General features: G+C 39.7%; 2 protein-coding genes across 2 annotated transcripts in view; one reads left to right on the forward strand and one right to left on the reverse strand.

The window, feature by feature from the left end:
• Positions 1 to 20: 20 nt before the first annotated feature.
• LOC101847519 lies at positions 21 to 1,732 on the forward strand. The gene is made up of 3 exons (XM_005105495.2): positions 21 to 497; positions 747 to 847; positions 1,377 to 1,732. The coding sequence occupies exons 1-3, from the start codon at positions 474 to 476 to the stop codon at positions 1,639 to 1,641; spliced, it is 390 nt and encodes a 129-aa protein (XP_005105552.1). The 5' UTR covers positions 21 to 473; the 3' UTR covers positions 1,642 to 1,732.
• A 6,932-nt stretch (positions 1,733 to 8,664) lies between these two features.
• LOC101848682 (canalicular multispecific organic anion transporter 2) overlaps positions 8,665 to 11,791 on the reverse strand; it is a gene marked incomplete in the record, with an annotated part of 41,034 nt that continues 37,907 nt past the window's right edge. The window contains 4 exon segments of the mRNA XM_005105499.3: positions 8,665 to 9,173; positions 9,906 to 10,100; positions 10,677 to 10,843; positions 11,536 to 11,694. Of these exon segments, the coding sequence (XP_005105556.2) occupies positions 9,062 to 9,173; positions 9,906 to 10,100; positions 10,677 to 10,843; positions 11,536 to 11,694 (633 nt within the window).

Raw genomic sequence — 11,791 nt, forward strand, 5'->3', positions numbered from 1 at the left:
TGTTCTTTGCAGCGTGTTGGTGTTGCACTGTCAGAATTGTATCAGTGGTGTTGTAAAATGTATACTCAGTGGATCAAATAAACACTGCCAGCTGTTTCTTTGGCTTTTGACCATCCTGTGGTAGGTGTTCTGATACCACCAGCAGGACAGGACAGCTTATAGGATCACCTATGTGACTGGAAGACCGCATATACGTAGTGATGAATGATGGGCAGCCTGAGAAGGTAATTGTCTTTGAAATGATATTTCTTGCTATTCTAATCACTGACTTGTTAAGAAATTATATAACATATTATTTGTGTACTAAAAGAATATTCACTGGTGCGTGAGAAAGTTCCATTTTTCTTTCTTCAATACGATTCTGGAGGGATCGCCCGTGGGACTGGAGGACCGATGGATTATCTGCAGGACCGGAGTTCTGCCTGCTTCTCCGATAGAACGACGATATCGAGAATGTCAAGAAACGAGAAGTGATGAATAATGATCAGCATCAGAAGGTATTTGTCATTGAAGTATGTCTTGCAACACTATTCACTGAGACCTAAGTTCCTTAATTATTAGGACATTATTTAACTCATGCTAACTATAAAATTAGAATACCCATCGATGAGTCAGGTTTCACCGTGAAATGCCGTAAAACACCTACTCAAACATTTAATCAATCTTTGACACATTATACCCAACCAATCAATCAATCAATCAATCAATCAATTAATCAATCTTTGACACATTGTTTTCATCACCAGGACTGCCTACAGCACCGGTTCATCGCCTACAGCACCAGAAGATTGTCCATATCCACTGTATCGAGAAACAAGAAGTGTTGTAGGATGATATGCCCTAGAAGGTATTTGTCTTTGAAAGATATCTTGGCCTATTTAGACGTTTAAAAAACAATTAGAATACCCAATACTAGGTCAAATTGAAAGTTTCATTTTTACGTTTAGGTTTCTCACAAAAACTTCCCCTGGACTTCTAACGGCTCCTGAAAAAAGACAAATGTTGCTTGTAATTGACGTAATTCAAACGTAAATAATTGAAGATGTTTGCTTCAGTGTTGTTTCAAGGTTGTACTTCTTTTTTCCGCCTGCAATTGTCATGTCTTTCTTTTCACACTAGCATAGGTATACTGGTACTGTAATCTTTTTAATAGATTAAAAGGTGGACACAATGAAAGGTTTATACATTTCTTCGAAGAAAAAAAACAACTTTCTTTCTGTGTCACATGCTGCATTTTTTACCACTTAGCTCATGTTAATAGAATGTGTTGTATTTAAATAATCAAGTATGAAATAATTTAAATGCTTCAACATGAAAGTGCTTAACTCAACATTTAATAATTCAAACTGATTTCACTTTCAATTTATTTTTCTCAGATTACTGTCCCTCATCGGACTTTTCGGCAAGAAGTCACTGGTATTATCAGTAAGTCTACCACAGAAGGTCGAAGATCAAATAAACAACTGGTTGTGTTTGTTTGATCCATTTTTTGAGTATACATGTGACAGCATCATTGAAATAGTAATGGCAGTGCAGAACCAACAAGCTAGTATGCAAAATTTACTTCCAACACTGAAGCTCAAAATTATTAAGCTGCTCCTCCCACCCAATTCTACTTCTGTCACCCTCTCCCCCCTTTAAAAGACCCCTACTTACACTGCTGTGGCCAAGTAAAGATAGGTTGATAGGGAGCTAGGTGGGTAGGCTAGGATCAGAGTAGGATTTTGTAGATAGTATTGCCATGGCCATGGCAGGAGAGAATTGAGGGGGCAGTGTATGTTGGTTTTTTGTTGGGTTTTTTTTTTTTTTTGGGGGATGAGTGAGGCGGCAGGAGAAGATGGAGTCTTTTCATGGAGGAAGGGGGTGGAAGAAGTAGAACAGGCTGGGAAGAGCTACTTGCAGATATTCAACTTGAGTGTTAGAAGTGACTTTTGTATACTGGATTGTTCTTTGCAGTGTGTTGATGCTCCACTGTCAGAATTGTATCAGTGGTGTTGTAAAATGTATACTCAGTGGATCAAACACTGCCAGCTGTTCCTTTGGCTTTTGGTCATCCTGTGGTAGGTGTTCTGAAACCTCCAGTTTGGGCAGTCTGAGAAGGTAATTGTCTTTGAAGGGTGTCTTGCGCTCTACTCACTAACGTAAGACATATGTAACTTATGGTTTCTATTGTAAAAAAAAGTATCATTGGTGGGTCGATAGTTTCATTTTTGCATTTAGATGTTTCTGAAAACTGCTCCTTACCATTTACAAGTCCTGAAAATATACTTAAGAATTATACTTTTGTTATGATTAATGTGATTCAAATCAAAACAGTACGTAATATTGCTATCTACAGTTTCTCTGTCTTTTAAAAAAAAAGAAAATTGTTTACATTTACACTGACGGTTCTGGCTTTAAATATTTTTGCATTAAGGCTTCTCTAAAATACCTGTACTTGTCATATTATTAGTAACCCACCTTAAACTTCGCTGTACCACCTATATTGAACTGTAAGTATCTCAGGACTTTCTTTTCCGTTTTCATTACTAGGAGTTCCAACAAACCTGGAGGATTATCTGTAAGACTGGAGGACCAGAGGACCGTCAGCAAGACCGAGAAATGCCTGCCGTACTGGAGGACCATCAGCAAGAGCAGAATGCGACGTTCAAGACTGGAGTTGAAAGCTTTTTTTAGTGCTACGAAATAGATACTTATTCAAAAGCTTGTTTACCGTTTACCATGAAAAAAAACCCATGCTTCAATAGCCAATGTGAATATACTCTTCAGTTCTACTTTCTCTTACCCCTTTAGACCACATATTCTTGGCATAGCGCCGAAGGCTCATTGTTGACCAGCTAGACCTTTTTTCAAATCTTCTTTGTTCACACATTAAAACGTGTAACTCCAACCCCACGTTATTCACCCTGCAGAAACCATATATAATTGCAATATTGCATCATAAATGTTTCAATAACAAAGCCCCCTCATATCTTAGCGATCTCATCTAGATTTATGTTCCACCTAGATCACAAAGATTAGGCGAGAAAAGGAGGAGGTAAAAAATTCGCTGAAAGATCGTTTACCCACCTTGTTCGATCAGTTTGGAACTCTCTTCCTCTCCCATTGAGTCATACAACACCTGAGTCAGAAGTTAAAATTAAAAGGCATATCATTTTTAGGTTAGTAGGTTCATGCTCAGTACAATGTTATGTAAATGACTATGTATCCAGTTGTGTGTTTTGCGAATTGCATTGTGTATAATACGATTTTATGTATTTGTATGTAATCATTTCGTAACCATGTGCGGGCGTGCGCATGTGATAAGTAGGTTGTGTGTGTGTGTGTGTGTGTGTGTGTGTGTGTGTGTGTGTGTGTGTGCGTGTGTGTGCGTGAATATTGTTCGAACATGCATTTACATAAAGCGCCTAGAGCTGTGTTCACACGGGAGTGGGCGCTATAAAAATGATCTATATTTATTATTATTCTGACATAGTTCCAACCCCACATTGTTGAACCTTTGGAACTTGCATCTTGAGTTAGTGCCAACCCCACGTTGCTGACTCTTTAAAACTTGTATCTTGACTTAGTTTCAACCCCACGTTATTGACCCTTTAAAACCAACATATTTTGACTTAGCTCCAACCCCACGTTATTAACCCTTTAGAACCCATATATTTTGACTTGGCTCCAACCCCACGTTATTGACCCTTTAAAGCGTGTTTCTTGAATTAGTTCCAATCCCACGTTATTATTATTATTAAAAATTGTGTCGATAGTGCCGTAAAACATCTACTCTACTCGATCAACCACGTTATTAGCCCTTTAAAAGTTGTATCTTGACTAACTCCAACCCTACGTTTTTCACCCTTTAAAACCCATATAAAATTGTAATATACCATAAATGTTTGAATGACAAAGCCCCCTCATATCTTAGTGATCTCATCCAGATTTAAATTCCACCTAGATCACAAAGATAAGGCGAGAAAAGTTGGTAAAAAATTCGCTGAAAGAGTGTTTGCCCACCTTGTTCCATCAGTTTGGAACTCTTTTCCTCACCCATTGAGTCATACAACTCCTGCGTCTAAAGTTAAAATATCTTTAGACATCAATTTTTATGTTAGTAGATTCATGCTCAGTACAATCTTATGTAAATGACTGTGTATCCATTAGTGTGTTTTATGAATTGCATTGTGTATAATATGATTTTATGTTTGTATGTGCTCATTTCGTAACGATGTGTGGGCGCGCGCATGTAATAAGTAGGTGTGCGTGTGCGTGAGTGTGTGTGTGCGTGCGTGCGTGTACATATTGTTCGTGCATGCATTTACGTAAAGCGCATAGAGCTGAGTCTACACAGGAGTGGGCGCTATAAAAATGATCTATATTTATTATTATTCTGACTTAGTTCCAACCCCATATAGTTGACCTTTAGGAACTTGCATCTTGACTTAGTGCCAACCCCACGTTATTGACCCTTTAGAACCCATATATTTTGACTTAGCTCCAACCCCACGTTGTTGACTCTGGAGAACCCGCATCATGATTTAGCCCAAACCCCATTATCTTGACCTTTTGGAACTTGCATATTGACTTAGCTCCAACCCCCACGTTGGTGACTCTGTAGAACGCATATCTTCAATTAGCTCTAACCCCACCTTTACTTAGCTCCAACCCCCACGTTGGTGACTCTGTAGAACGCATATCTTCAATTAGCTCTAACCCCACCTTTACTTAGCTCCAACCCCCACGTTGGTGACTCTGTAGAACGCATATCTTCAATTAGCTCTAACCCCACCTTTACTTAGCTCCAATCCCATGCTGTTGACCACTTCGAACTTGTATCGTGACTTAGCTCCAACTCCTTGTTATCGACCTTTTGGAACTCGTATCAAATTTATGTATACACATACTGAACTGCCAATATGTTTTTCTGTCCATAAGTTAAAAAACAGTTTAAGAATTCGAAAAACTGAAATTTTCTTATATTTGGACAATCATCATAATCTTTTTTTGTGCCTTTCCTTTGAGCTGCAGGAGAGCTTTCAGAATTCTGGGTACAAAATTGAAACTGCGCAAAATCTCCTTTCGTACATAAAGCTGAAATATATGTATAATATTTAATAAATTTATAGTATGGAATCTATCCTACTGGTCTTTTTTTTTTTTTTTGTACGTTTGATTGGTAAGGTATTCATGTTTATTCTCTTTTCATCGCGGGTGTTTGTTGGGCGCTTCTTGAGGGTCCTTCTTTTCTTTCCCACTGCTATTTGTCTGCTACCTGTCTTACTTTTCATCTGCTCTAAAAGGCCATTGTATTTCAAAGTGTTTCATGATTCTCCTACCAAAAACGTGAAAGTCATGTTTTCCTTATCATCATCATATTTACTGTATACTGGTAGTTTTCTTTTTCAACTATCTCTTCTTCACTATTTCTTGGCTAATTGCCCATTTGTTTGAGCATTTTGTACTTTGATGTCATATTTATGGGTTCATCTTCGTCTTGTTTTCTTTACTCATGCTTTCATGCTAGATAAGATTACTAGAGTTTGTGGTACAGAAGTCAAGTCTCTTTGCCGTGGCAAACAGAGGACTTGAATTTGATGTCAGAATGGGAAGGACTTTAAAAAAAAAATCTTGTACGTATATCTGTCTGCCTGCTGGGGTGTTGTATCATTCTCTGCCCTGGTCAGACAAGCGTCCGGACCAAAGCAGTATTTTCCACAAATGACCAAAGCCGAGTACCACACGCGGAAGACCTGAGTTTGATTCCCAAATGGGGAGAGTTTTCGTCCCATATCTCGATCTTTCTGCTAGGACATCGTATCCCTCTCAAACCGAGTCTTCCCTGGCAGACAGGAACAAATCTCGTCTCCGAAATTATTTAAGGGGGTGTGTCCCGATTTGGCTCAAATTAATGGAATTTGAGTTGTAGGCATTTTAGCTTCCTCAGCCTCTCCTGCGACTATTTCATCGCAAAGAACCCAAAAACCCTAATTTCGTCCCATACCGGGCATGTTTGCCACCATCATTTCCTCATAAAGTCAATATTTTATTTTTCTTTATCGGCCGTTTTCTCAAAACACGACTTTTCTCTAAACTTTTAAAAATAACCCCACCATTTTTCATCCAATCTTTATGAAATTTTCACAGAATGGAAGAGATGTAATACTAAACATTTGTCAGTTGAAATTATGTATGCAATAAGATTTTTGTTGGTGGTGTCTTGAGTGTGGATTTTCACGATTTTTTTGCAAACTTGAATACTACCTCAGGAAAATTCATTAAAAAATGTTCTAATATGTTTAGGAAAAAACCCCAGAAATTTTCTAGATCTCATGTTTGAGAACACGCATGCAAAAAAAACAACAAAAAACAATCAATTTCCACGAGCAGTAAGCAAGGTATTCATTACGTAAGACATGTCAACAAAATCCAATATGGCCACCGCATCCATGGAAACGAAACTTTTTTCTCAAGTTTGATTGCATATTTTAAGACTTGTTTTAAGTGTGAAATGCGGTAAAAATTCGGTCCTCTAATAAGCGAGATATCCTTCAGGTGTAGCCTCCCCCTCCCCCCCCCCCTTAAACTGAATTGATTTGGGACGGGGGGGGGGGGGGCAAAACGCCAACAGAAAAAGCAACAATTTTAGTCCTAGTTGGTAGGGTTAATCAAGCTCAATCAAAATAACTCATCGTCAGATCCTCCCAATGACTTCCGGGGTCAAATTTTATGTGTAAACAAAGCGTGTGCGGAATAGGGCACTTTCTTTGAAAATGAACAGTGGAATCTGTCAGTTCGATGAATGACAAACTGGTAGACGGTGCTGCGTTCAGCTCATTTGATGAGCTTAGACTTGTTTCAACGATACAAACCAAGCTTCCTAAACTTTGAAGAGATACACAAGCAATTTGTAGTGAGACAATAGGCTTTCCACAAAGTTTTAGCATAGGTCTAAATCAAATTTTGTTTGTTTGGGTTTGGGTTTTTTTAACAACAGTCCATTCAAGACTACCATGTAAGGATTTTAATCGGGCAGCCCTCCTTGCAGGAATAAAACAATGTTTCAGTTTGTTTTCGCAAAGACGATCCCATTGACACAATAATAATAAGAAAGTTGTTAGGGGACTGTATAGCGCTACCCACGGGGGGACTGCAAAGAAACAATCTTTGAACTTTGGATCGAGGTCAACAAGGCATCATCAGACAGATCTAGATCCTGCTGATACATAATATCTAAATCTAGTTTAGTTAATTAGTTTGGTGGGAGAATCAAGAACTAGAGCCAAACACTTTTTTTTAAGGCGAATGTATCATTTAGATCGACAGGTTTGTTGATCTATCTAGGTCTAGATTTTCTATCTAGATTCTAGATCTAGATCTAGTAGTACTTATGATATAGACTGTCCACGACACTAAGCTGCAGTCTGTGCCTATAATAGCTAGGCTTAGATCTAGATCGAGTAGTAGGCCTAGTATTCGTACTACCAAAGATTCTCTACTTCCAAGGTATTGCAATCCTTCTTTGGGCTTTTTGTCCCACGCCCAGTGGGTCGCGCTAGAGGACTGCACAGTCCCATAACAACTTCCATAATAATATTACAACCGGTTTCCACGTCACCCGTTATTTTTTTTTCAATATTGTAATGGTCCTGTCCAAGATGTCTACTAGTCTAAAACAACAGCTTTTCCCCTTGTCAATAAGAAGGCCGTTTGGGCAGTATCAACTGTATGTTGTCAGCACATGTATAATCTGACCCCTGAACGTGTTTCTTTCTTTGTCCACCCACTTATCGAAGAGGGGAATCCACTGGAAATTCCCTTATTTGCACTACGTCATTCTCCACTTCACCCCATCTCGCATACTACCCTATTCCCTACACCTTCCCTGTATAGTACTTAGATGAATAGCTGGTTTATCTTAAACGTTCACAATATTTTCTCAAATTGGCGTTGATTGGCAATGGTGTTTGACTACACAACATCCCATCTTCCATGAACCCCTGATGCTGCACATTCTGTTTGGCATCGGTTCCTCAAATGAGACAGAATATTACGCTGGTCTTATTGGTGGGCAGTTATGCCTGGTTGGCTACTTTATATTTTCTAATTTCAACAATATCGACAGTGGGTTTTTTCCGTTCAGCCAGCTTTGAAGGTGTTCTGAGGCTGCAGCTGAAGAAAAGAGAGAGAGAGAGAGAGAGAGAGAGAGAGAGAGAGAGAGAGAGAGAGAGAGAGAGAGAGAGAGAGAGAGAGAGAGAGAAGAGAAGAGAAGAGGGGGTAGAAGATATGGAGCGCACCATAATAATGGAGATATGTTCTGGTTTTGTTAAAGCTTTATTTTGCATTACATTGCACCGTTATATTATTATGCATATATTTTGTGCTGCATGTATCTCTATAAAAAGGTATTTATGAAACTAAACAAAGGATTTCCTTTCCAGCTTCTCTTTCTCTAGTTCTCCTTTCCCCCTGTCTCTCTCTGTGTCTCTGTCTGTCTGTCTGTCTGTCTGTCTGTCTGTCTGTCTGTCTGTCTGTCTGTCTGTCTGTCTGTCTGTCTGTCTGTCTGTCTGTCTGTCTCTCTCTCTCTCTCTCTCTCTCTCTCTCTCTCTCTCTCTCTCTCTCTCTCTCTCTCTCTCTCTCTCTCACTCTCACTCTCTTGTTCCTCTCTCGATCATTCTCTTTTTCGATTTTTGAGTGTCATCTCTGGCACGGTTTAAATTTTGATCCTTATTTCCCAGTGTTGCCCTGAATAGAAACCAAATGAATACATACATGATATTTTGATATATTGCACTAGTTGCTATAGTAATCATAGAACCATTGTAAGACTAAATCTAATTATAAAAATCACATAATCACTTAACATTGTTTGCTAACCACAAGCATGAAAATGCAAAGAGCCCTCTGAAGAAGTAGAAGTATAAATAATTCATACAATGTATAAATAGTAATATCTCGTATTTTATAGACAGTTTCTCATATTAAAACGAAAGAAACACGGTATGCGGAATGGCGTGAAGAATGGCCTAGTAAGCATATTATAATAAATAATGACAACATTAAACAATCTTCATCCTCATACGAGCTTGGCGTCCTTAGCGAGCTGGAAGAACATGGAATCTGGCCGAGCCAACAGCTTGCTGGGAGCGTCGAACTCTGCAATTTTACCCTGGTCAAGCACCATCACTCTAGAAAAAACAAAAAAACGAAGGTTTCTATAGATCTATAATTGATCGGTCACGTCTAAAAAGAATGTAATGCAACGTCCACTTATTCTTTCCTCAGGATTTCTTAAACGGAAGTACAGAGAACCACAAACAAAGCCACAACCACACACACAATCTGTCTGTCTGTCTGTTTCTCTGTCTGTCTGTCGGTTTGTCTGTCGGTCTGCCTGTCTGTCTCTGTCACTCGCTCTCTTTTTCTCTTTTCGCTCTCTCTCTCTCTCTCTCTCTCTCTCTCTCTCTCTCTCTCTCTCTCTCTCCCTCCCTCTCTCCCTCTCTCTCTCTCTCAAACAGAGACAAACACCCAACTAGTTACACACACACACACACACAACCACACACACACACACACACACACACACACATACACACACATGCACTTACACACAGACACAAACGCACTTACACACATATACACACACAGTCACTTACACACCGCACTTACACACAGACACACACGCACTTACACACACAGACACAGACACACACACACACACACACTCACACACACACATACACACTCACACACACACATACACACACACACACACACACACACACACACACTTACACACAGACACTCACACACAAACAAATACACACACTCACACAACATCCCTCACCCATCCTCACCCTCTCACAGTAGCATTTCATCCCCCCCCTCCCCACCCCCACCCCCACCCCCACCCTTCACACCTGTCGTAGTCGAGCACTGTGTCCAGCCTATGTGCTATCGAGATGACCGTGCACTGGTTGAACTCTGACCTCAGCGTGGCCTGGATCAGCTGGTCTGTCTCTGTGTCCACTGCCGCCGTGGCTTCGTCCAGCACCAGGAATCGGCTATGACGTAACAGGCACCTGGCTAGACATACCAACTGGCGTTGGCCAACGCTGACGACGAACATAAAAATGGATAATTTTGAGTGACATCATGGTGAAATTCAAGCACTCGTCCCCTCAAAAAATCTTCTTTTTTTAAAAATAGAAGTATTAGAAGAACCCTACATTTTTCCAGCAGTTTGGATTTTAAAAATCTTTTTATTTAAAGGACATTTGTCCATTTAAAAGACACATTTCTCTGTGGATTTATTGATGGATATTTTATTATCAACCCATAATTATTATGTTTAACTGATTTATTGACACAATGAAACATTAGATAATTTATCTAAGTTGCAAATAGCATCCTGAATTTTGAAATAAATATCTTTAGGAAACTAAACCCATACAAAGTTTTTAAAACCAATCGATCCTTCATTCATTCAATAAATTGGCTATGAAGCTGCGCATCTGGTTTATCTATCTATCTGTCTGTCTGTCTGTCTGTCTGTCTGTCTGTCTGTCTGTCTGTCTGTCTGTCTGGCTGTCCGTCTGTCTGTCTGTCTATTTTTTTAAACATTAAAAACCAAGCCAGGGCTAAAACTAATCAATCAAGTTAAATCACAATGAAATGTGAACCCTACTCACCTGAGATGTTTCCCCGAGTCCCCACAGTCATAATCTAGACTATCGGGCAAACTCTCCACAAAAGACTTGAGGTGGGCGTGTTCTAGAGCGTCCCACAGCTCCTCCGACGATTTCTCCCCAAAAGGGTCAAGGTTCGCACGTAAGGTTCCCGCGAACACGACAGGGTCCTGAAAAGATTAAGTTGGTATATTCACGATTCATTTTTTTTTTACTGCCTTTGATATTTTTATGAAGAAGTGGTTACCGCCAAGACAGTCCTTTTCTCCCTCGGCATTAGTCATTATCATTTTCATCATCTTCAACAGTAGTGGTTACTACCACAATCACCACAACCTACATTATTATAATCATCATTATTATTATCATCATTTTCAGCAGTCAGCAGCAGAAATACCACCACCAGCAGCAGCAACAGCAGCAACAGCAACAACAGCAGCAACAGCAGCAACAGCAGCAGCATCAGTGGCAGCAGTAACAGCATACCAATAAAGGGTATATTTTATGCAATATGTGACAAGACTCGTCAAAGCTTGATTTATTTTTAGTGCAGGTGTTTTTAAGCCCCCATCGACACAATTTAGCCCATTTTAGAGTGGTGAAGGGCTGAGAGGAATAACAATCCCAACAGAAAAAGAGAGATCCTCGGTAAAAAAATTGATGTCTCCCCACTCGAAAATCGAACGTTTGTCTCCTGCGTGCAACAACGAGGCACGTCCTAACTGCTACACCACAGACGCCGATCATTGGTGCTTATTATGTCGTTTAATGATGTATAATACTATGTACATGTATATAAATTCCAAGTAAGCACATAGCCACAGTGCGCTTAAATATCAATAATACTATTATCATTGATTACCTGAGGGAGAATTGTCAGGTTCCTGCGTAGGTCATGTAGTCCTAGGCTTCTCGTATCCTGCTCTGACACTTTGATCTGACCGCTCGCAGCCTCAATGATGCGGAACAGAGCCAGAGCTAGAGATGACTTGCCTGCGCCTGTTCTTCCTACGACTCCAATCTGAAAAAAAATACGAACTTGGGTTAACTGAATAAAGACCAGAAATTCTAGAAAGTAAATAAAAAGACAACGAGTGAGAGAGAGAGAGAGAGAGAGA

This window comes from Aplysia californica, unplaced genomic scaffold, assembly GCF_000002075.1.
Source record: "Aplysia californica isolate F4 #8 unplaced genomic scaffold, AplCal3.0 scaffold00473, whole genome shotgun sequence".
Taxonomy (NCBI): Eukaryota; Metazoa; Mollusca; class Gastropoda; order Aplysiida; family Aplysiidae; genus Aplysia; species Aplysia californica.